General features: G+C 55.4%; 1 protein-coding gene across 3 annotated transcripts; it reads left to right on the plus strand.

Moving 5' to 3' along the window:
• The first annotated feature begins 1,287 nt into the window (after positions 1-1,287).
• Positions 1,288-22,275, plus strand: GRHL3 (grainyhead like transcription factor 3). Of its 3 annotated transcripts, none has more exons than XM_040086059.2 (16): positions 1,288-1,428; positions 10,158-10,344; positions 10,984-11,045; positions 12,044-12,380; positions 12,571-12,650; positions 14,162-14,315; positions 14,800-14,911; positions 15,074-15,168; positions 16,625-16,783; positions 17,228-17,306; positions 17,594-17,727; positions 18,218-18,252; positions 18,846-18,934; positions 19,030-19,115; positions 19,901-19,965; positions 21,462-22,275. In XM_040086059.2, exons 1-16 carry the CDS (start codon positions 1,412-1,414, stop codon positions 21,574-21,576), a joined length of 1,806 nt encoding a protein of 601 aa, XP_039941993.1. In that variant the 5' UTR covers positions 1,288-1,411; the 3' UTR covers positions 21,577-22,275. The 3 variants fall into 3 exon arrangements, with proteins under 3 accessions (XP_039941993.1, XP_039941992.1, XP_039941994.1); XM_040086058.2 differs by having other exon boundaries at positions 12,041-12,380; positions 21,462-22,166; XM_040086060.2 differs by lacking the exon at positions 1,288-1,428 and adding an exon at positions 2,531-2,569 and having other exon boundaries at positions 12,041-12,380; positions 21,462-22,166.
• The last annotated feature ends 1,451 nt before the right edge of the window (positions 22,276-23,726 follow it).

Raw genomic sequence — 23,726 nt, forward strand, 5'->3', positions numbered from 1 at the left:
TTTCCATTTCCAGGAGCAGCCTTTGCCCAGCCCTGCATTCCCACGGCAGAGTGGAGCCCCCACGTCCTGGGTCCCTGCTTGTCCTGAGCCAGAACCGGGGAGCTCTTTGAGGGTCTTGTGCCCAAATTAAAGGGCTCTGTGCTCACACGTGCCTGTGTGACACCACTCCTGCCTGCCCCGCTGGGCTGGAGCCCCTGAGTGCCCAGGGAGAGCCGTGCTCGGTGCTGGGTGACACCCCCAGGGCTGGGACACCCCCAGAGCTGTGCTCAGTGCTGGGTGATACCCCCAGGGCTGGGTGATACCCCCAGAGCTGTGCTCGGTGCTGGGTGATACCCCCAGGGCTGGGACACCCCCAGGGCTGGGACACCCCCAGGGCTGGGACACCCCCAGAGCCATGCTCAGTGGCTGGGCAGGAGCTGAGCTGGGCAAGCAGGAGTGAGACACGAAGGGGGTGAGAACGAGGGGTGGAAGCCTTTCTTTTTCCCTTTGTTTTAAGGCTTGTATCAACTCGCCTGGCAAAATCCTCCCCTGCCTTCCAAATCCAGTCACCGTGAGTCACGGCTGAGCCCATCCTCTGCCTCCTCATTGCAACACGGATGACAGAAACCATCCAGCAAGAGGGCTTGAATCCCTGATGAGTTTTGTTCTATTGCACAAACCTCTTCCCCGTGTGCAGCTGAGTTGCTGCTGAGGTGTTTTCTGGATGGCATTCCCGCAGCCCGTTCCCAAACTTCCCGCTGGAATAACGCTCAGCAGGGAAAGGTTATCCACGGTCCTGCTCCTGACAGACCCAGAGTGGTGCGAGGGCTCCCTGAGCCGGGATGTTTGGGGGATGATTTGGTATCTGAAGTTAGGGGGAAAGGTTCATTTTTTAAGAGGGGGGTGAAAAAACTACCTCATGATTCTGGAGCGAGCGGCTGAGAGGAGGTGAGGAAAGGCAGGAAAGGGTTTTCCTGTCAGTACAATTACCACGGAGGAACGAGAGGAAACTTTTCTCCTTGCCTAAATCATTCCTTTATGAACACACGTATTTTGTCAGCGTATTTATATATAAAGAACCCGCGAAGGACGAAGTGAGCCCCGACTCCATGGAAATGCCGAGTCCTGGGCACGGCAGGCGGTGGAACACACGCACCGAACTGAAACTCATTATCCGAGATGAATCCCCGACCCGCCCCTTGCCGCTGCGTCCCGCGGGGCATTTCCGCGGCGGCCCGGCAGGGACAGGGTTACTCTGCACCTGTCTGGGTGTACCTGTCCCAGGGCACCTGTCCGGGCAGCCAATCCCGGCGCTGCCGCCCCACCTGTGCGAGCGCGGCCGCGCCGCTGCCATAAATCAAACACCTCGCAGGCAATGTCTGTCTGAGCGCCTCCGAGCCCGGCTCCGCCGCCTGCGCTGGACACCGCGGAAATGTCCAATGAGCTGGAGTAAGTGCCGGGGCTTCCCCTTCCCCGCTGCTCTCGCTGCCCGTCCCCGGCTTGCCCCTCTGCCCGTCCGGCTGCTGGCGAGGGGAGCAAAGAGCGGCACCGGAGCGTTCTCCGGGCTCTCTGTCCCTGCCCGAGCTGGCGCTGCTCCGGGCAGGAATCTCTGCTTAGGGATCGCTCCTTTACATTCGGGACTTGTTAAAAACCAGGATGCCGGCTACTTTTTTATCCCCAGCCTAAAACTGACACGTGGGGCTTCTGTCCGGAGGTGAATCTGCTCTGCCTCTGTCCAACAAAATCTATCAGGAGCTACAGGAATCCGATTTAATTTTTATATATTTATTTGAGAAAATACCTCCCAAAGTATTTACCAGTCTCTAGTTTCTAGGGGTGGGGGTTGTTGTGTATCTTTCTTGCTGTTATAGTTGGGGGGTTTATGATTTTTTTTTTTCCTGTTTTTTTTTTTTTTTTTTGTTTTGTTTTGTTTTGTTTGGGTGTTTTTTTGTTTTGGTGGTGGGGTTTTTGGTTTTTTTCCTTTCTGTCTTTGGGTTTTTTGTTTGTTTGGGTTTTGATTTTCGTGTGTTTTTTGTTGTTTGTGGGTTTTTTGTTAAGTAAATGGATTCACACTATCACCCTATCACATAATTTAATCTTTTAAATAAGAAGAAGCTTTTAACACCTATCAGTCCTGTATAGCTCTCCTTTCTAATTTTGGCACCTCCGAAATGTTTTGGCGTTTTGGATGCCGGTGGCATCAGCGCAGCTCCTGGTGCGAGCGCGTGTGAGGCTGGCGCGCCGGGCTGCGGAGCCGGAATCAAAGCGCTGGATGCTGCTGTCCGTCGGTGCCCAACGCCAGCCCGGCCTAGAACCCTGCGTGAGGGACTCGTGCGTAAAAATATTTATCGAGAAATAGAAATTGTATCTATCTGTGCAGAGATCAGGTGCTTCCAAGGTGTTTTTGGGGAGAAAACCGCACACCTGTGTGTGTTTACAAGCCCGGCAGAGCTGCTGTGTCAGCCAATCTCCTAATTAAAAACCCTGAGAAGGCGCAGCAGTAATTATTCTTTTACGTAAATAGTGGGATCAATCTGCTCGGATTGATTGAGAGCCTGAGACCGAAATTTTCGCTTTCTGAAATTTTCGGGTAATTTATAACCGGTGCTTTTTAGGTTTGAGAGTGAGGGCACGTGTTTGGCTCTCGGGACGCACGGAGCGCGCGATTGATGGATTTATCGCTAATTACGGCCCGGGAATTACACGGCTGCTGCCTCTGCCCTAACGGGCTGTTAACCCCGAGCCTGCCGGGGGAGCAGCACCGCTCTGCGCCTCCACCTCCGCCCCGGAGCCGGCCGGGTGCCTTTGGGCAGCCGTGCCAGCGCGCCCGTGCCCGGGTTCCGCGTGGTCCATCCTTGGGGAGGCCGCGGCTGCGCGCTTGGGAAATTCCGCTTTCCGTGGCTGCGGGAATGAATCCCTCGGCAGGAGCGTGCCCGGGCTGGGGACAGCGGCGGGCAGGGCCCAGGGGACATTCCGGGTCACAACGGGCCTGGCGCCGCTGGCCCCAGGCTCCGCGCGGCTCCCGGCAGGAGCGAGGGAGCCGGGAGTTTCGTGGGACGCGTTCAGCCCTGGGTTTGCTCTGAGGGCAAAAGCTGTCAGCGAGGGGAGGAACCTGAGAAGAGGCTGCTAAAGCCCCTCCAGAGGCACGGGGCTCTAAGGAGCTGTGAATTTCGGGATAATCGCCAGGGTGGGGCTCTCCGGGCACAGGCAGCAGCCTCGGAGCGGGGTCGGTGCCCCGCACGCTGCTCCTTCCCCACCCCGGGCCGGGCCGGGAACATCTGCCCAGATGCGGCCGATGTTTAGGAGCTGTGCCGGCCCCATTTCCTGGCTCGAAATGCCAGGGAGAGGAAGAGGAATCCCACCTCTCCCTTTGGACTTTATTTTCCCAGACAGGACTGGGAAGGGACCAGCGTGGCATGAAAGGGGGAGATGTTTTGCCTATTATAAAGTATTCTAAGTGCTGATTTCCATAGTCTTCTAAACTGAACCTGTGTCTAACTCTGCCGTGCGTGGGCTGGAAGGAGTTAACCAGGAGTTACTCCCAGTTGTGGTTTTGTGGTCGAAACCATGATCGCCAGAAGCAAATTTTTGTCATGCATAAGGTGTGTTATTAAAACTTGAGTTATGCTCCTGGTGAATGAAAAGTTAAAGCCCTTTTATAAAACCCTGGCAGCAAAGCACACAAGGGATAACCGTGCTGGAGCAGGGGAGGCTGGCTTGGAGGTTTTTTTTTTTAAAGTTATGTAAAGAGAAAAAGAGATTTGTAAATTAAAGAAACAACAGTCAAATAACTGCTATGCAATTCCCAACAAAGGAGTAAAAGCCCTCTGAATAAACTCCAGACTCAAAGCAGGGGTGAATCAACATTTGCACAGTATCTCTGCTTTGACGCTTTGGGTCACATTTTCGGCTGATTGGTCCATGGGAATGATTCCAGGGAAATTGGCAGAATAAAGACCGTTCCTCTGAGGAGGATCTGCTCGGGCCTTGATCTGGCTGGGGTTTGAATTGTTGATCAGTGTAAAGCATTCATCCAAAAATGCACTTGTACTTGGATTGCACCTGCCGGCCCTTGGGATCAGCTGATTGGCAGGGAAGGGATCCTGGAATCCTGTGTGCTCAAGGAGGACAAGGGCAACAGCTGAACAATGTTAATCAGTGGAATTCATTATTGAATGTATGATTACATTCCATTGCTCACAGCCAAGTGTCCAAGGCTTGGAGGATAAGAAATATGGAAGAGATCAGGGTTTGATGGGATGTGGGGAAGGAATCTTTCCCTGTGAGGGTGTGAGCCCCTGGCACAGGTGCCCAGAGCAGCTGTGGCTGCCCCTGGATCCCTGGCAGTGCCCGAGGCCAGGCTGGACACTGGGGACAGTGGGAGGTGTCCCTGCCATGGCAGGGTGGCACTGGATGAACTTTTAATGAACTTCCAATCCAGACCACGGCAGGGTTCTGTGTGGTTCATTTCTCGTCCCTTGAGGTGTCAGGGCTGCTCTGGCTGTAGCTCTGGTGGTGGGTGAGGCTGCTCCAAAAGCCGTCCCTGTCCCCGTGTGCTCACGCCTCGAGTGCTGAGAGCACCAGAGCAGCTGACCCCGAGCCTCCTGCTCTGCACCCTGCTGGCTTCTCTTCCTCCCTGTGTCTCGGCACTCTGAGCTCTGCACAATCCTGGTTCCGTGGGGCTGCGCCTCCAACGGGCTGAGGTTTGTTTGGGAGAAACGTCGTTTGAAGCACGCTGTGCTGGGCTTGGTTTTTATCGTAAACAGCACAAGGCTGCTGCTCCTGGGCCTGAGCTCCCAGGACTCTGAACCAGAGCACGTGGAGGGCACGGACAGAGCGCAGCTGGGATTGTTCCAGGCCAAAGTGCCTCCAGGATGGGAAGAGAGGGAAAAGCACCGGGGGGGAGCGCAGCCTGGCTGTGCCTGGGCAGCTCTGCAGGGCCTGTGCTGCAGCTGAGGGGGAAAGAGCTGCTGCAGAGCGTGGGGCAGGGCTGGGAGCAGCTGCTCCATGTGAGGCTCCTGTCAAGTGTCCTGCCCTGGCACAGCTTCCTGGAGCCTCTTGGGCAACAGCATCCACCTGTCCCACCTTCAGCGGGGCACAGAGCCGTGCCAGGCGTGAGCTCTGGCCGCTCTCAGGCAGCGGGGAGGGATCAGCACATCCCTGAACTGTGCTCTGTCCCGAGGCTGGAACCTCCAGCCTCTGCTCTCCTTGTGCCACTGCTTCCTTGGAAATGTGTGACATCCTCGGTGTGTCACTGCAGCAGCCTCTGGCAGGATGTGCTGAGGGAAGCAGAGAGCCTTGAGTAAAGCTGGGCTTTGCTCTAAGCACAGATAACCCATAATAGCTGATTACTGGCATAAAACACCACATTACCTGAAGAGCAGTAAAAAAGAAACAAATTTTGTTGCAGAAGTTTGTGTATTATGGGTGCCATTGGTGGGTTTTAAATCCAAATCTTGCAAAACCGTGATGTTTTAAAATCTGATTTTATTTAAAAGGCATAGCTGTTGGAGTTAGAGAATATACAAAAATTACCTGTGTAATCCTCCTTTAGGTGGGGGAAGGACTGGGAGCCTCGGTGCAAAGTGTGATGTGTTGGTATGGTGAGGGTTTGTGTCCAGGAATAACTGTGCATAAAATGTCTTTATCTGTCCACAATGAAATAGGAATGAGAGTGGAGTTTACAGCAAAACTTCACAAATTCCAGGTGGGAGCAATGCTCAGGGCCTGTTTTTGTGTCTCCATGTGGAGTGAGATATCCCTGAAACTCAGGACACCCCAAATCTGACATCAGAAACCGCTCCTGGAAAAATTCCTGAACTGCAAACGGATTCTGTGCCGTAATTTGTTTTGTTAGGCAGGGGAGGCACTGAAGCAGGACTGGTTCCTGCCATGGGATGGGGTGGGTGGATCCCTCCAGGGTGATGTTATCAGGGAGGCACGATCCCAGCTGGTGTCCCCCGGACATCACAGCCTGGATGGTCTCAGGAGCCCTTCAGGCTGCAGGGGCACAGCAGTCCAGTGCTGCTGGGATTTACAGCAGCGGTTCAGGGCTGCTTCTGTTCGCTCATCTTTGCAGAACAGCCCAGGATGAGGCATTTTAGTGTCAATCCCTGTCCCCGGGGCCTTCCCTGTGGTTGTAAAGAGTTCACAAAAACAGGAGTTAGGCTGGGGTGAAAAAGGACGAATACTGAGCTGGTTTGGGGTTCCTGGTCCTAAAGAGCTGTAGGTGACCCAGGAGGGTCAGGAGAAGGGGGATCCCTGCACGTTCCCCAGCAGCAGCTGCCCCTGGGAGGTTTGTGTGGCTCCAGCACGGGTCAGCCTGCAGAGCTCCCCGCTGGACCTGCCGGGCTGGGCACCAGTGCCCACGCAGGGCTCACCAGAGAGCCCCTCTGGGAATCAGGAGCCATTTCCCAAAGATGTCCGTGGTGTCCCCTTCCCTCCCGTCCCTGCTGCATTCCTGCAGGGCTGGGTGGGCTGGATCCCCCCTGTGCCACACGGAACCCAGGGGAGCAGAAGCTCCTGCCCTGCCTGTGGGTGAGGCATTGCTGAGCTGAGGTAACCCCGGGGCTGAGGCTGCTGCTGAAATGCCCCTGCACAAACCCAGTGACAGAGCCCACATTGTTCCCCAGCTGCCAGAGAAAATATCCCAGAAAATATCCCGTAGGCAGTGCGGGTCAGGGGCCAGGAGATAGATCACGGTCTCCTGGGCCTGTGGATTGACACCGTGTTGTGCTTGGCACCCCGGCGGTGTTCTTCATCATTAGTCTGTGTTTGTTGTGTTTCTTTTTCCTGGTTCTGTCTCTGTTCGGATTTTTGCCTGGCTGTGTGAGTGGGCCGGTGCCAATGCCCTCACTGCTGGCTGTGCTGTCACCTTGTCTTCAGGTGTGCTTGTTTATTAAACCTGCAGAGAAATTACAAAATCGCCACTTAGCTGAGAGGTTTGGCTTCAGTACTGAGGCCGCTTAGTGGGATGCTGTCCTTTCTGACAAGCGTTTGCAGGCTAAAATCTCTGCCCAGGAAGCAGCTGCTGGCCAGGACAGTGCTGATCCTCCCCTGAATCTCTGACAGAACTTGAGGAACACCAGGGTTATTTCAAGGGGGAGGAGAGAGCAATGCCCAAACCCCCACAGGAGCTGCCTGGGGCATCCCCAAGCTCCTCAGGGGTCTCTGTTCTGTGGCTCTGAATTCCTGCTGCTGCTCGCCGTGCATTCCCTGCTGCTTCGACCATGGGATGCTGCTCTGTAGCCACCAGCATCTGGCACGGCCAATATTTAGGTTGGAGGTATAATCAGGTGTAGTGGCGAGGACAAAGACAGCAACACAAAGCTCAAAGGCCAGCAAAGCCTGCCACAGAAACCCAGCAAAGGCAGGAGGAGTCCAAGGGCTCTTTCCTGCTTGGCTGCTGTCCCCACCTGGACCCTCTGGGCACGTTCTCCTGTTCCAGCACAGCCCGAGTGTTTATGCATCACCAGGAGAAACTGGGGAAACAGAGGTGGGCTGGAGCGGGAAAGGGGCTGGGATCAGCTTGTGTCACACTCCCAAGTGTTTGGAAACAAACAGACTGCTCCCGTGCTGCTCCCTGCACTGCTCCCTGCACTGCTCCCTGTCCCGAGTGAATCCTGCACTGCTCCCTGCACTGCTCCCTGTCCCGAGTGAATCCTGCACTGCTCCCTGCACTGCTCCCTGTCCCGAGTGAATCCTGCACTGCTCCCTGCACTGCTCCCTGTCCCGAGTGAATCCTGCACTGCTCCCTGCACTGCTCCCTGCCCCGAGTGAATCCTGCACTGCTCCCTGCACCGCTCCCTGCCCCGAATCCTGCGCTGCTCTGCACATGGCCCGAGGCTGCAGCACCGAGGGAGGGGAGGGAGGCTGCTGGTCCCAGTGTTTGTGTTTCCCTGGCCTGGCAAAGGAGCTCTGGCTTTGCCAAACAGAGCAGGGAGCTTGGAATGGGCAAACACAGCCCGGCCACGTGCAGGGAGCATCACAGGCAGCGAGGAAAGTAAAGTTCAGGTGTGTTTGGACCTGGATTTGGGTGTCTCTTTCCTGTAGCTGTGCTTCACAGAGGCTGCTGATGGGATCTGTGCGCTCTGAAGTGCTGGGGGAGCAAACTGACAGCGGTGTCCTGTAGATCCTGGTATCAGAAAGGTGCCACAGACAGCTCAGCACGTCTGCTTATCTGCTCAGATACTGGGTACCCCGGTGACCTTCGGAGGCAGGGTCAGAGCAGGGCTGAGCTCACTGCAGAGGGGTCTGAGGGGATGCACACGCTCCAGTCACACAGCCCAGTGCCTACCAGGGACTCTGGAACAGAAACTGGGTGGGATAAAGGTGCAAATTCCTGTCTTTGTGCCAGTCCTCAGCCGGGTGAATCCCAGCCTCGCTGGCACCAGCGCGGTTCCCACTGCCCTGCGGGCCCTGAGCACCCCAGGGTGCTGCTGGAGCCGCCCGGGCGCCGCTGTCCCAGCGCTGCCGTCCCTGCTGGGCCCTGTGCTTTGTGCCAGGCCGAGGGCAGGGCAGTTTCCCTTTGTGCCTTTTTCCGCGGTTTCTCCCGGCAGCGGTGAGGAGGCAGAAGGGAATCACACAAGGAATGCTTTAGGTGAGGGAGAATAAAGCCCCCGAGCGTTTCTCCTCGCAATATCGGTGCTTTTGTAAGCTCCGTCCTGCCCCGGTGTGTTTATCTCTGCCGATTCCCGGTGACAGCGGCCCGGGAGCTGTCACCCTGAGCTGCCGATTCTCCCTGGAGAGGATGGGATGGAGAGCGGCCGAGGATTCCTGTCCGGGCAGGACTCAACAGCCCCGGCACCGAGCGCTGAAATCTGAGTCACGGCCGTGGCCCCGCTGGGAGCCAGCGGCGCGGCCCGGGCGGGGGGAGGGAGCCGGGGCTGCGTCAGGAGCGCTAAAGACAACGAAACTCCCCGAGCACCTGCCGGAGTTTCAGCGGGGGCAGCGGGGCGCTCGGAGCACCCGCTGTCCCTGCACGGCCCGCTGTCAGCGCACCACGGGACTGCCAGGGCTGCCAGCTTCCCTCCAAGAGGATTATTGTTCTCAATGATTCACTTGTTACAAAGGCATGGAGAGTGGCTTCTTGGAAACAGCATATTCCTTATAAAAATGCCACTAAATTGTAACGTTCGTTGCTGTAATTCCTGAAGGTTTCCTTTGCCTTTCCGTGAAAAAGCATCAGCGGGTGATGTCACGCTTCAACTGCAGCCAGCTCTTGGCAACTTTGGAGATTTAAAGTTGTTTTTTAACCCTTCCTTCTGATAAAACCCAGTCTTGCCCTTCCTAGACGTTTCCACTTTGAGGAAAAAGGAATGTTTGTCCACGGAGATGTTATTTTGTGGTGGATGGTGTGAGCTGTGACACCAGGTGCAGGTGACAGGAGGTGTGACAAGAGCAGGGCCACTGGCTCAGCCCCTGTGGATTCGGTCAAAGGTTGGACTTGATGATTTTTGGGTCTTTTCCATCCTAAACAATTCCATGATTGCAAACCCCGCACTGCTGGCTGGCTGCTGGCAGGGTTTGCTGGAGGAAAAGGAAAGATGACCAATGTTAGGGTAATTAAGTGTCTGACAGTTTATTAACATAAGATGGAGAGGCCTGGAGAAAGTGCCAGAAGTGAGGACAGACAGGGCATTATTTTGATGTGTTGCTTCTCACGTAGTCCCACGAGCCTCACCTCAGTCAGGAATTTTTTAGTGGAAGGGAGAGGGTTGTGATCTGCCTGTCTGCTTCCCTCTGAATAAAATCATCTGCAAACGATTGGGAAAAAATCATTTAAAACCCGTGAACCGCAGCAAAGGAAATCGATGAGGTTTGGTTTCATCGGGGCGCTGGCTGTGGGCTGTGCTGGCCTGCAGCTCCACGTCCAGGGACAGTTGTTCCCTGGTGCCATTTTCGTGCCCAGCAGCCCCTGTGCCAGGGCAGGGTGGGACTGGGGCAGGGAGCAGCCGATGGGGTTTGGCTCCTTGGGCAGGACAGGGAGCAGCTGCCCCCGGAGAGGCTCTGGCCTCATTTTGTAGGCAGCTACAGCAGCAGAGGTGGTGACCCACAGGCTCTGGGGCTCAGGACCAGGAGAACATCCTCCTCTGTTCCACAGAGCCTTTGGGAAGCCCTGCCCGTGTTCGTGGCAGTCTCTGGGAAACGCTCCTCCCTCACGCCCGGGTTGCCCTCAGTTTTAGATCCGTGCGCCTGATGAAGAATGACACCATGAACTTCCAGAAATTCCCCTACACCAGCGAAGATGAAGCCTGGAAAACGTACCTGGAGAACCCCCTGACTGCGGCCACCAAGGCCATGATGAGGGTGAACGGGGACGACGACAGCGTGGCCGCCCTCAGCCTCCTCTACGACTACTACATGGTGGGTGCCCCGCGGGATCGGGGCCACAGCGGGGTGCAAGAGGAGTAAAAGAGGTGTAGAACATGTGTAAAACACGTGTAAAATCACCTTGGGAGGGGAGCCCTCTACTGAGCCCCCCCAGTTGTTTATCCAGCAGTTATCCAATTATCTCACAGCACCACACGGTGCCAGCGGTATCCCCAGGGGTGAACTGAGGCACCAAGCACGGCTTTGAGGGAATCCAGAACATGTGGAACACCTGAGCCCGGGTGCCCTGAGTCTGGATTTTCACCCTTAAGGAGCAGCAGAGCTGTGGGGGCTGTTGGGCTGGAGCAGCCTTGCACACCCCACCAGTTTTGTTCTCCCAGGCTGCTGTCGGATGGAGCTTTGAGAAATGTGGATCTGATTTATCCCTGATTGGAAGCAGTAGGAATGATGTTCCCCCTCACTTGGGAGATCCTGCCCAGAAGAGGCTGGTGTGGCTTGCCCAAGGCTGTCTGGGGGCCCAGCAGCAGCCCAGGGCAGAGCCCAGCTCTGCTGTTCGTTGTTGCCGTGTTGTTTATCTGGGAGGCTTCACTTGCTCACAGACAGGGCTAACTCCGCTCGTTTCCATTCATGAAATCCAGCTCTAAACAAACTCTTTGCTCTGCCTTGTGCTAGGTCCCGAAGGAGAAGAGGATTCTGCCAGCTGGGATGATGGGACGCAATGACCTGGCAAAGAGGTTGGCTTCAGTTCCTGCTCTCTGAGCTGCCTCACTCTCCTGCAGCTGCTGAAATGCAGGATGAGGCTCTGAGCTTGCAGAAAATAGACATCAAAGCACGGTGTTATTACCAGCAACAGTGCAGCTCATTAACCCTGAGACACACATTAAAATTCTTTAGGCCGGGTCCCAGGCAGGTATAAATGGAGCTACACCCATTTACACACCTGAGCATCTGTCTGGCTGTGTTCACAGGGGTTGTGCTGATTTGCAGCAGCTGAAGAAATTGACTTTATTTCCTATTTTATGACAATTGCAAAGGACAGAAGGATTGAGCACTGGCAGCAAGAAGGGAATGGCCAAATCCTCATTCATTCCCTGGGCTGATGAGGGTTTCTGTTCCACTCTCCCAGGATTCTCTTCCAGTGACTCCCATTTGTCCTTTGAGGTTTTCAGATAATTAACTATTAAATTAATGGCTCATTTGCCACTATGAGTTCAGTTCCCCTTCCTGGATGCCGTGTACTCTGGCACTGTCAGTTTTTAACCACTTGACAGAATAAACCTCAAGTGATACTTCACTCCAGAAGTAAACTGAGTTAAGCTGGTTTTGGTTTTTGCATCCCGAGTTGCTGGAGTTTGTGAATTTGTACAATAATTGTTTTTCCTTAAAAAAAGGCAATTAAAAAAATCAACTTTCAGCATCAGTGAACCATGAAAAGGCTTATGGTGGACAGCCCACACAGCAGTTACCCTTCTCATCACCCCTGCTGCTCTGAGTGTGTGGTGGCCTAAATAAAGGAACAGTGGATGTCGGGCCTGGGTGTGCAGCCCCACACCACGTCCACCCCACCTTCCCTGCGTGGCTGTGACCCTCCCTGCTGTGCTGGAGCTGTGGGTGGGATCCCGCCGGGGCTGTGAGCGCTCCGGGCAGGCAGGAGCTGCTGGGGCTGGCTCGGGGTCAGCTGGCAGTGACAGCGTGCCCTGCCCTGCCCTCAGCCAGGACCTGTCTCCAGCAGGCACTGCCACGGGATGGATTATGAGCCCGAGATCCCCTCCTTCGATGGCTCTGCCCACCTCATGAAGCTCCTGTCAGAAAACGTCTCCATGGCCCAGGAGTTCTGCGAGCCTCCCAAGAAGAACGGCCTGAGTCTCGAAGGTGTCCCTGCTGCTCACAAGGCAGCCCTGCTCCCTCCAGGCACCAGCAAGCTGGAAGCCACCCCAGACAACTTCCTGGTGCCCCCGGGGGACGTGTACGACAGCAGCTCCCTGAACTCCCTGTTCGAGAGCCTGCCCATGGCCCCGGCGCAGCAGCGCTGGCAGCCCGACAGCACCTTCAAGGAGGACCCCCAGGAGGTCAGGGCTGGGGGCTGCCCCGGGCTGGGGGGCTCACGGGGGCACTGGGAGCTTGGTGGCATTCCTGTTGGATTTCTGGGGGGTTTAAGTTGATTTTGGAAGTAATGAGGGTCCGTGTTTTATCTGGTGTGGTGTCAGAACAAAGCAATGCGAGATTCTACTTCTGATTTGTGTTTGCTCTTGTCTGCAGACGCTGCTCTTCAGTGACATCCTCAAACCCCAGCCAGAGCCGCCCTGCCCCGAGAGTTACCCCACGGACGGAGTGAAGAGGTAACAATGCAGACCAGGGGCTCGGGGCTCCAGGGAGCTCGGGGCTGTGTCTCCTGGGGCAGGACTGCATCCCTTTCCTGCCCCCAGCCCGGCCCTGGCAGTGAGCAGTGCAAGTCACAGATGCTGTGCTTTGCACACACAGCTGTGCCTCCGCGGTGCTTTCAGAGCAGGTGCTGCCCCGGGAGCCTTGCAAAGCTGGGATTGTTCTGTCCCCCGGCCGGGCTCAACCCAGGGCCGGTGCAGCCCCTTCCCAGGGAGCCCTGCCGGGCTGGGTGACACGCTGCGGCCCAGGCGGCTGCACCATCTCCCCACGGGCCCCTGGGATGGGGGAAATGACAGGGAGAAGGCGGCTGGCAGAGCGCGAGGTGATCATCAGCCTCCCCTAATCTAAGGTTTAGATTCTCGCTCAGCACTGTTAGTCAGCCTTGATTTTAGAGGGTGCCACTGCCTCTCATTCCTAAAGCGTGAGAGGGATTTCTTCTTCCTTTCCACCCCTCTGCCAGGCAGAGCTTTGCTGCTCCAGATACCAAATCAAACCTCCCAGCAGGTAACATTATTTCACCTCCCACTTTTTATTTGCCTCCTGAGTCAGCTGACGGGTGACTCAGCTGTCAGACGTGGGGATGTTCACACAGACAGCAGCGTCCCCTGAGCCAGAGGCTCCCTGCTCACTGTTTATTTGTGCACTGAAGTTCTCTGGCTCTCTTGGCTCCAGATAAGAGGAGCTGCCAAGCCCATCTTCAGAGATGGCATCACAGGAGGTGGAGCAGGAAGAAGATGGGTTGGTGACTAAACAGGGCATTGAAGGGTCTGAGTGAAGGCTCCTGTGCAGGTGGTGGCTTGCACGGATTCCTCACAGCAGAAACCAGCTGTGGCCTCATGGTTTCAGTGCTCACAGCTGCTGGTGAAGGCCTGAGAGCTTCTGAATCCAGGCTCTTCTTTCAGATTTCCTTGCCAGCAGTGACACTTTCTCTGTGTGCCACTGAGAAGCTTTTCTGTAAAGGTTAAAGTTGGTGCTCACCACACTGAGAGTCCCAGGATCTGGGATTCTCACTCCAGGTGTTGGTGTCCTGCAGGTCCTTTTTTGACAGGACCATTAAGGGAGAGCCTTCCTGGCTCAGGCAGTCATGGCCAAGGGTTTGGAGACAGAAACCTGAGTTTAGGATGTTGTAAAAGTCTCATCACAGGTGCCCATTTTTGTGTTTTGCTGTAAGGCTGCTGGTTGAGCAATGCTTCTGTTGCCATCCACACAAAAATACTGGCTGCAGTCACATCCAGGGGTTTTAAAGCCAAAACCGAGGGGCAGAAGGAGGCTGTGGGAGCAGTGCTGCTCCCCAGGGTGTTGGGGAGGATCAGAATGTGCTGTGCTGTGTCAGGGTGTGTGAGGTGGGGAATGGAGCAGAAACTGGAGCCTGTAACCCGCGGGGTGGAGGCTCCCAGGGCTCTGCTTTGCTTTTGCAGTGAAACAGCAGCGTGTGCTTATTAATCATCCTCTCTTTGTTCCATCCAAGTGACTTTGAATACACTCTGGGGTCACCCAAAGCCATTCACATCAAATCTGGGGACTCTCCCATGGCCTACCTCAACAAAGGACAGTTCTACCCCATCACGCTGCGGACAGCTGGAGACAGCAAATGTTTGCACTTGTCCTCAAATAAAGTGAAGGTAAGAGAGAGGCAGGCTGACAGCTCTGCTGACAGCGCTGGAATGGGACATCCAGCAGCTCCACTGGCCTGGGAGCAGGGCTGAGCACCAGCAGTGGTGACTCTGTGGCTCACGTTGGCTTAAGGGGATGAACGGGATGGGTTCAGTGCCCCAGGATAATCCCCTGCTGCGCTGCAGAGCCTCCGTGGCAGCTGGAACCTGCCACAGCAGCTCAGCGAGGCACAAAGGGCCAGAGGGGCCCTGCTGGGAGGAGCTCTGAGGCAGGGACAGGGACATCCTGCTCCCGGGATGTGTGGCCAGGCCTCGGAGCGAGCCCCGAGATAAAAGTGCCAAATGGCCGAGCCCAAATCCCTTCCCTTGCCCTCCTCAGCTTCCCCAGTGTAAAATCTGCAGTTCCAGTGAGGCTGGGGGCAGTGCAGGGTGCAGGGTCAGGAGCGCCCCGGCCCTGCCTGTGCTGAGCTGGGCTGTGCTGGCTGCGTTGCAGAGCGTGGTGATGATCGTGTTTGACAACGAGAAGATCCCCACGGAGCAGCTGAAGTTCTGGAAGCACTGGCACTCCCGGCAGCCCACGGCCAAGCAGAGGGTCATCGACGTGGGTACGAGGGGCTGCCACACCTGGGGAGCCTCTGCCTCCGCTCGGCTGCACCCCAGCGCTTCCCTTGGCCTGGGGGCCAGCCAGGGGCAGGGGTTGGGGTGGGAGGCCCCGGGAATGCTCCAGTTTCGGCCCCGGGATGAACTGCTCCTCCCCTGCCTTGCAGCTGACTGCAAGGAGAACTTCAACACGGTGCAGAACATCGAGGAGCTGGCCTACAACGCGCTGTCCTTCGTGTGGAACATCCACGAGGAAGCCAAGGTACAAAGCGCCCGTGGAGGGGAGCTGGGAATGGTCCTCGGCACGGCTGCAGCTGCCCGCAGCAGCCCAGACACAGAGTGCCAGTGAGGGCTGCAGGGCCCAGCAGGGCTCGCCCGGCAGGACAGCAGCAGGACAGCTGCTCCCTGTGTGTGTGAGCAGGAGCCACGCTGGGTACGCCCCGACCGGCGCAGGGGTGTTTTCTTAGTGCTGATGGATAACTGAAGAGAGGGTTTGCAGCAGCTCAGGGCTCTGCTCACACGTACCTGCAGTGTGTTTAAATAAGGCCAGCTCAGGGAACAAAGAGCCCCTTTCCAGGCAGGGTGGTGCAGACACGACTGACCACCCCTGCACCTCGTGGGATGTGGAAGGGAGCCAGGAAGGTCACAAGGTCCCTTTTCCCCTGAAAAGTAGGAAAGTTTATTGCAGCCAGGTCTTTGCAGCTCTGCTGTCTCTTCTGCATCTCCCCAGGGTCTCTCATTAACACTTTGTATCTAGTGGGGATTGAAAAACAGATGAAGTAACCTAGAAAAAAAGAGAAAAGCATAATACCCCAAGCCTCTGAAGCTTGGGAAAACCCTGCCTGGCTTTGGGATCTCAATAAGCCCAAAGGCAACCTGGGTCTTTTACAACCCAAGAGGTTAACAAATGTCTTCAAGGCAGAGCTGTCAGAAATGGAAATATGTCAGGTATGTGGCAAGCCCTGGGGGCACCTCAGCAAAACTGATTTAACTCTGAGCAGAAACTGCTCATGCACTGGCCTGGGGCAGGTAGAGGTGAGACTTGAGAGAGCTGGGAGTGAGGCAGGAGGGGTCAGGGGCTGGGAACAGGAGGGGTCAGGTATTTGGGTGTTTGGGTGTTTGAGTATTTGGGTATTTGGGTTGTCCATGGCACCTGTTACTTTTCTCTTTCCAATTCAACTTCACCCCCCAGTGAATCCTAGGAACTGACCCGAGCTTTCAGGGCTGAAATCCTCAGCTGAGGGACTCTGGGAGCTTCTGCAGCAGCAAATCTGTCCCCAGGGTCCAGGGGAATTCCAAGGTCACGCCAATGAATTTGGATTAGAGCTGTGCTCAGCTTTTCTTCCCGAGTTCCCACTGGAGATAACTCCCTCCTGGTGATAAAAGGGCCCGGTGTGGGATGAATATTTATTTAGGCAGCACTGCTGTGCAATTCCTGAGGCTGCAGCCTTGCCCTCCTCCCCTCCTGCAGGGCTTTGCTGTCTGAGGGTCCCTTTCAAATGAAAGATCAGAAATATCAGTAAGAACATCCCCGGGCAGGATTCTGGGAGAGGAGAGGCTGAGTTAAAGAGCTGGAAGAGGAGTGGGGGGAGAGGCTCAGGGGGAAACCAGCGGCTCCCCTGCCGGGCTGGCGCTGGGAGAGCTGCAAGGAGCCTCAGCAGCCGCTTCTGTCGCTGCCCCGAGGATCCCAGCAGCCACAATCCCTGTCCTGTCTGCAGGTGTTCATTGGGGTGAACTGCCTGAGCACGGACTTCTCCTCGCAGAAGGGGGTGAAGGGTGTTCCCCTGAACCTGCAGATCGACACCTACGACTGTGGCAGCGGCAGCAGCCAGCTGGTGCACAGGGCTGTCTGCCAGATCAAGATCTTCTGTGACAAGGTACGGGCTCCTTGCCCACCGCTCCAAACCCCAGCTGGACAGGGGCACCAAGAACAAAACCAGGAAGGCTCTGAGAGCCCAGAGCCTGTGCCTCACAATGAACTCTGGTTTTGACTCCATTTTTGACCAGTTGTTAAATATCAAAAGAGACGAGAGTTTCCTTGGAGGTTCTTCTCCAATCTCAGATATTTTCCCATGGAAAAAAAAATCCCACAGCTAATCTTGCCTGTGTGTTTCATTTTTAAAAGCAAATTTTATTTTTGTTTTTCTAATTTCTGAGTGTCAGAGAATCTTGGCCTGGGCAGTGGAAGGTCCCTGAGGTGACCATTTCTGAGTTAAGGCTGCCTTCACCTTAATGTGTCACACCCCAGAGGTGGTCACAGAAGCCTCTCTTGCCACTGTTGGGAATGTCAATGTCCTAAATTTTGCTGGATCTTCCCACAGGGAGCAGAGAGGAAAATGAGGGATGATGAAAGGAAGCAGTTCAGAAGGAAAGGAAAATGCCTGGACTCCAACAACAACGGTGAGTGCCTGTGCATGTTCCCTGCTCCCTGCTGAAATCCCTGTCCGTCGTGCTCCGTGGATCTGGCTGCTCCCAAGCCTGCTGCCCTCTGCACCCTTGGGCAGCAGCCAGGCCCCTGCTGGGCTCCTTCCCAGCCTCCCAAGGCCCCGACGAGCCCCCAGCAGCCTTCGGGAAGGGCTCTGGGCTCCCATGGAGGTGCTGCTGCCAGCCTTTCTGCCGGGGCCTCGGGAAGGGCTCCCCTCGCGCAGCAGACGGGAGCTGAGATCAACTGGACTCTCCATCTGTAGGTCTGAAAGGCTGTTTGCTCTCTGGCTTCAGAGGGAACGAGATCACGTTCCTGCGGCCCGAGAGCGACCTGGAGACGCAGCCGGTGCTGTTCATCCCCAACGTGCACTTCCCCGCCGCGCAGAGGTGTGGCTCGGTGAGTCCCGCCCCGGCCGAGCGCTGCCCCTCAGCCCCGGGCTCACGGAAGAGGCCCAAAGCTCAGCTCGGTTCTCTGTGGGGCTGGCCCAGCCGTGCAGCCGTGCCGGGTGAGCCTTTCCAGGCTCCTTCCAGCCGGATGTTCTGTGCTTCACACACCTGCAGCTTCCACAGGGAACTGCAGCGGCACCAAAAACAGCAGTAGAAAATAAATGATAGAAAAATGTGACCATCTCAGTCCCTGAGCGGGTGGGACATCCCCCCACTGTCCTTCAGAGCTCCTCAGCATTCCCTGCCTCAGTTTGTCTAAAACAGTTCTTTATATCAAATTTCATTCAGTGTAAGGAACAGATGTTTGGGTTTTGTTGTGTGGGAAAAGCGATGGGTCAGGAGGAGGGAAATCACCAAGTGTGCCCAAGTTGCCTCCCCCAGCCTCTCTAGCACACAGTGACGCTGTGCAAACTCACAGATCCGTTTCCTTTGCATTCCAGGTGCTCCCTCCCGCCGTTCCCAACTCTGCAAACAGGTGAGGATGCGGCAGTGTGCATTTCCCCTCCATCTCTGGGAATGTCAGGGCTGTTGGACTCCCCCAGGGGCAGGATGACACAGCTGGTGTCTCCCTGATGCCCTGAGAATACGAGTTAAACCTTGTCCTGGAAGGGACTCAGGGCTGCAGAAACAGGGAGACATTTCTGTCCCTGGCAGAGTCACTCCAACAGGAGCTGCTCCCCGATTGTCCCGTGGTTCTTATGGGGATGATGTTTGAAAGGGAAAATAAAAGATCACAACTGTCACTGAAGGGTTCAAATACCCAGAGGCTGGAAAACAAACAGGAATGAAGTGGAATCACATTTGAAAAGCAGAATCTCTCCTGGCCTGGGCCCTCTCTGTGGGGAAGCAGTGCCAGGAGGGTGCAGGTGGCTTTTGGCTTCCCCAAACCCTCTGCAGCCCTCCCTGAGCTGCTTGAGTGCTTTGGGCTGGGTGTTACAGCTCTGCTGCTGTAATTACAAACCCATGGTTCATTGCTGGATGGTGGCTGGAGTTACTGGTGGTTGGAGGAGCTCGGAGCTGGGGTTGTTCTGTTTGCTCTCCTGAGAATGTTGTGTCCCCTCGGCCCAGGCTGCCCCTGAAGCGGAACGGGGCCTCCTTCCCCGAGGACTTCGACCCGACCCCCGCAAAGCACAGCAAGGACGAGGATCCCCAGAGAGGTAACCCTGGGCTCCTGGATTCCGTGGGGCTGCCGGGCTCTGGGGGCACCGGGAGCACGCTGAGCACGCTGAGCACGCTGCCCGTTCTCTTGCAGTGCTGCTCTACGTGCGCAGGGAGTCCGAGGAGGTGTTCGATGCCCTCATGTTGAAGACCCCGGACCTGCAGGGCCTCAGGACAGCTGTGAGTGTCCCCAGCCCCGGGGAAGGGACAAACTGCAGATGAAGGGAATGGGGGGTGACAGGGAGCCCAGTGTGGGCTGCTCCTCGCTCCTGCCCGCTCTCCCTTGGGAATGGAAATGGGGAGCAGGAGCTGAGTTCACCGAGAGCTCCTGGCGTGGCTCTGTTGTGCTGCAGAGGGAGGATCACATCTCCTGCCCCGTTCAAATCCTCGTGGAAGTCTCCTCTGGTGACAGCACATTCATATTTTCCACTGTCAAACACCTTTTCCATTCTCTGGGCTGGAGGTGTGTGATCTGAAAGCCTCCCTGTCCTCGTGCTGGAATTCCCTGGCTGTGTTTGAGGAGCACATGGACATATTTCTGTCATGGTTATCAGCAGCATCTCTGATAACCCAGCCCTCTCTGGAGACTGCTGGGAAGGAAACAAACAATAAACCTCCCAGATTTGGGGTGGCTTTATGGCTGCTCTGTTGGTTTTACAAACTTTTAAAAATGGGGAGTTTGAAAAATGTCAGCACAGAGGATTCTTTGCCATCTTCTCCGTCCCCCATCCCTCACCACAGAGAGTCAAAAACCTTCATGGGAAATGCTTGGCAGAAACCTACAAAACTCCTGCCACCCTCAGACCAAAACTGAACTTGCCCAGGAGAACGTTCAGGTCATGGTTTTGTTCTCTGCAGTAAAACCGAGGGGGATCCTTCGCTGCTGAACACCCGGGCTCGGTGTTATCTTTGGTTTTTATCATGGGAATTTCACTTTACAAGTACAAAGATGTTTTCTCTCACAGATTTCAGAAAAATATGGGCTTCCTGAAGAAAGCATTTATAAAGTCTACAAAAAGTGCAAAAGAGGGTAAGCTAATCTCTCATCTGCTTTTATGCTGTGCCTCCAAAGCTGTCCTCTCCAGCCCCTGCCATTGGCTCCAAGAGCATTTTAACAAGATAATAAAAGGCAGAGCCACGTCAGGCTCTGCTATTTGGAGCATATAAAACTCAGATCTTTCTGGGCTTTAAAGATTTGGGATAATGCTTATTTGTATTATGTTTGTTTGGAGGGTAAAGTCTCCCAAGGAAAGGAAGTTGGGTGAAGGTGGAATTGTTTGGGGAGTTTAATGGTGATCCTTTGTGTCTCCATCTAAAAGCCTGAGGTAATGGAGAACTTATCCGAGAGGGATCGGTGTTTGCTTCTCCAGAAAATGCTGGGATGTCCCTGGGTGAGGGAGGGGCCATAGTGAGCATCTGAATTTGTCCGGAATTCTTCCACCTGTTGCTGATGCTGCTCATCCTTTAGCCCCAGCAATGGGAATTTTCTCCCCAAAGGAAAAGCCCAGCACTGGTGGCTTCAGGGGAGAGGCCACCTCACTCAGTCTGGCTTTGGTTTTGTTCATGCCTTGATCTGATAAGCAGCAAGTGATGACTGGGAGGGAAAGCAGGCAGGAGGAGCAAAGAGGTATCTCATGAAAAGGAAAGGCCACACCTGGGAATTAGATTAAATAAATAATTTTCACACCTGGTTTAATGAAGGCTGGACGTGACCCATGCCAGCACTACTTCTGTGGGGAGATTGGAGATATTTCCACTCTGGCTGGTGGCAGGTCAGGCCCAGCTTCCTGCTCCCCCAGATTTAATTTTCAATCATTTTACCCTATTGCTCCATCCTAAACAATCTTCTGCTGGTAATTACAGCTTGAGGGGCAGATCTTCATCTGGTGAGAGCCAGTGGAGCTCGGTGGCACTGCCCGGGCTGGCAGCAGGGCAGGGCCTGCCCAGCCATGGCCCTTGCACGGGCTGAGCTCAGCAGGTGAACTCGGTCCCAGCATGACTCAGGAGCAATAATGAGCAATTTTGGATCTTGGTGAGGTTTGGTCTAGAGAAGCAATCCAGGGCTCAGATTCCTGATCAACATCCCTGGGATCGTTTGTGGTTTAGAAATCAGATGGGAGCAGGGCACAAGAGGCACGGGTGGCTTCTCTGGCTCCCTGCTCCGAGGCGGCTGCAGACAAAGGGATCAGCTCTGCTGGGGAAGCTTTTGGGTATCCCCAGAGTCTCTGGGGGGCACCTGCTGGAGGCCAGAGCTGGGATCCAGGGCCTGGGCTGGGATGCAGCCGGGAAGATCCCAATTCACCAGGCAGACCCTGAGCAGTGCCAGACTCTGAGCAGCCCCTGGAATTCCTGACTGTGCCATGACACAGCTCCCAGGGTTGGTGACTGTTCTGTGCTGGATCTTCCCTTGCGTTGTGCCATGGCTTTAATTAGTTAGTCAATAACTAGCAGTGGCTGAGCCCCTCAGACTGGGGAAGGTGAACTGCTTTCAATGTGCTGCATCTGATCCAGCCGTTTTCTCTGTAGGATCCTGGTGAACATGGACAACAACATCATCCAGCACTACAGCAACCACATGGCCTTTCTGCTGGACATGGTAGAGGCAGAGAACAAGTTCCAGATCATCCTCAAGGAGCTCTAAAGAGCTGCAGGCAGCACTTCCTGGGACTTCTCTCTGAGCTGGCACGTGTGACCCCACAGAACTCAGCCTCGTGCCCCCTCTTGTTGCCTTGACTTGAACGGCCACGGTCCTGGGGCCGGGCCACAGACTGCTGTGAGATCATCCTGTGAACGTGGAATTTGGCTCTGTTGAGTTTATATTATTATTATTATTATTATTTTTTATTGTATTTTATTCCCTTCTGGCGCCAGGCCTGAGCTGCTGTTTCAGAGCTGGGCACACGGAGTGGCAGTGCCAGGCCTGGGCAGAGAGCGGGGCGGTGGCCCTGGCAGTGGCCGATGCCAGCCCAGGCCGTGGCCTCTCCACAGAGCCTGCAGAGCTCTCCCAGCAGCGCTGAGCCCAGCTCTGAGCTCCTGTCTGGCACAGAGACACAGCCACAGCTCCTGCTGAATGGACACTGCCTGCTGGACACCCTCCCCTGCCACATCTCTACTGTAAATACCACGGAGGCCTCCACAACCTTTGTTTATACATTTCTGTGTTGTTCCTTTTGTATTTTATATGTGTATAAATATGCATTGTTTTATACTGGACTCAGTATGGTGACACAGAGCATTTCAAACACAGGCTGCTTCACATTTCTCCGTGAACTCCTTTTGTAACTGTGTTGTTGGTTGTGTTGTTTTGGATATTCTGTAGTAATAAAGGCTCAAGGACTGGAAATGAACTGTTTCCCCCAGCTCTGGAGCTGGCATGGGCTGGCCAGGAGCCGGGGCAGGGAGGTGACCCCAGAGGCAGGGAAAGGACTCGAGGGTGGCTGTGGCCGAGGTGCGTCCCCTCTGCTTCACCGTGCCCAAGTCTGACTTGTGCCCACAGGAGCAGCTCTGCCTCTCCCTGTGTCCCACGTGGAACAGTCACACTCCTTCCACGCTCTGCTAAAACTGCCTGAAGCTGCTTCCCATTTAGGTCATCAAACGCCAAGGGGAGCCCTGTATTTTCTAATTAACCTCTGACCAATGAAAACCAGGGCCTGTCCTCCTCCCTCTTCTTCATCCTCTGCTTTTCCTGGCCACGTTAAGGATGCACCTGAGGCCTGTGAGTGGAAAGAGCCCTGGGAAGAGGATTTGGAAATGCTGGAATGTGTCAGCTTGGTGAGTTTTGGATTACTTCAGTGTTGTTTGAGGATGGCCTCTGAGATGAAGTGCAGATAAGCTGAAGGTTTATCAGCCTTGGGGATCTCTCCAGCACTCCTTCCCTTCAGATCACAAACTCCTTCTTCAGCAGGATGGCTCTGATTCAGTGTTGATTCTGTGACTCCTGCAGCACCATTTCATCTCCAGTTAAAACCAGTCCTACCAGCAATCCCCCAGTGCAGTGTCACCAGCTGAAAGCTGCAGGTCCCCTGTCCCCTGCTGTGCCGGGGGCTGTGGGGACCCTGCTGTGGCAGGACTGGCTCCAGGGCTCATCCCAGCCGGGTGCCCCTGTCCTGCTGGCCATGGGGACGAGCAGAAGCTGCTCAGGCAGGGACAGAGGTGTCCCCTGGCAGTGGGGACAGAGGTGTCCCCTGGCAGTGGGGACAGTTGGCTCTGCTGTGCAGGACAGCCTTGGGCTGTTGTGTGCACACAGAGTTGGGGCTTTGGGGACCTCTCACCCCTCAAGGAGCTGCTCTGGAAGTCTGATCTCAGGGTTACCTTCTTGCCAGATAAACATTTACCCATCTGAGCCTCAGCTCCTCCAGCCTAACTCGAGACTGCAGCAGCACTACTCCTGATTTACAACGGCAAAAGCCATCTCCGTTGTAACCTGATGTTCCCAGCAGAACAAAGATGAATTTTACTGGATTTGATGGGGTTCCCTTTCCACAAACCCACGGCAGGTTTTGCAGGGTGAGTCCCACCCTGGCCGCAGCTCCCCGAGTCGGCTCTGTGAGAACGACTCCCCGCTCCAGGCTGGGATGGAGGCCGAGAAGCGGGAGCGCTTTCTGTGCACGTCGGGGCAGTCCTGGCTGTGCCGGGGCTCAAGTCCCGGTGCCTCTGCGCGCAGGGAACGCTGCCGGGGCAGAGTCCCCAGCCCTGCCCGGCGAGGTGGGTGTTTTGCTGACTGGCTCAGTATCGCTCATCCCTTCCAGCCAAGGCAGGTTGCTGAGAGGTTGCGTAAAGCAGAGCTCCCAA

Source organism: Hirundo rustica, chromosome 25, assembly GCF_015227805.2.
Source record: "Hirundo rustica isolate bHirRus1 chromosome 25, bHirRus1.pri.v3, whole genome shotgun sequence".
NCBI lineage: Eukaryota > Metazoa > Chordata > Aves > Passeriformes > Hirundinidae > Hirundo > Hirundo rustica.

Bases quoted from the DNA above. Each gene is read 5' to 3' on its own strand.
- GRHL3 (XM_040086058.2), top strand. The intron at 15,169-16,624 runs GTACAAAGCGCC...TCCTGTCTGCAG, and splicing joins ACATCCACGAGGAAGCCAAG to GTGTTCATTGGGGTGAACTG. The intron at 18,253-18,845 runs GTGAGGATGCGG...CCCTCGGCCCAG, and splicing joins GTTCCCAACTCTGCAAACAG to GCTGCCCCTGAAGCGGAACG.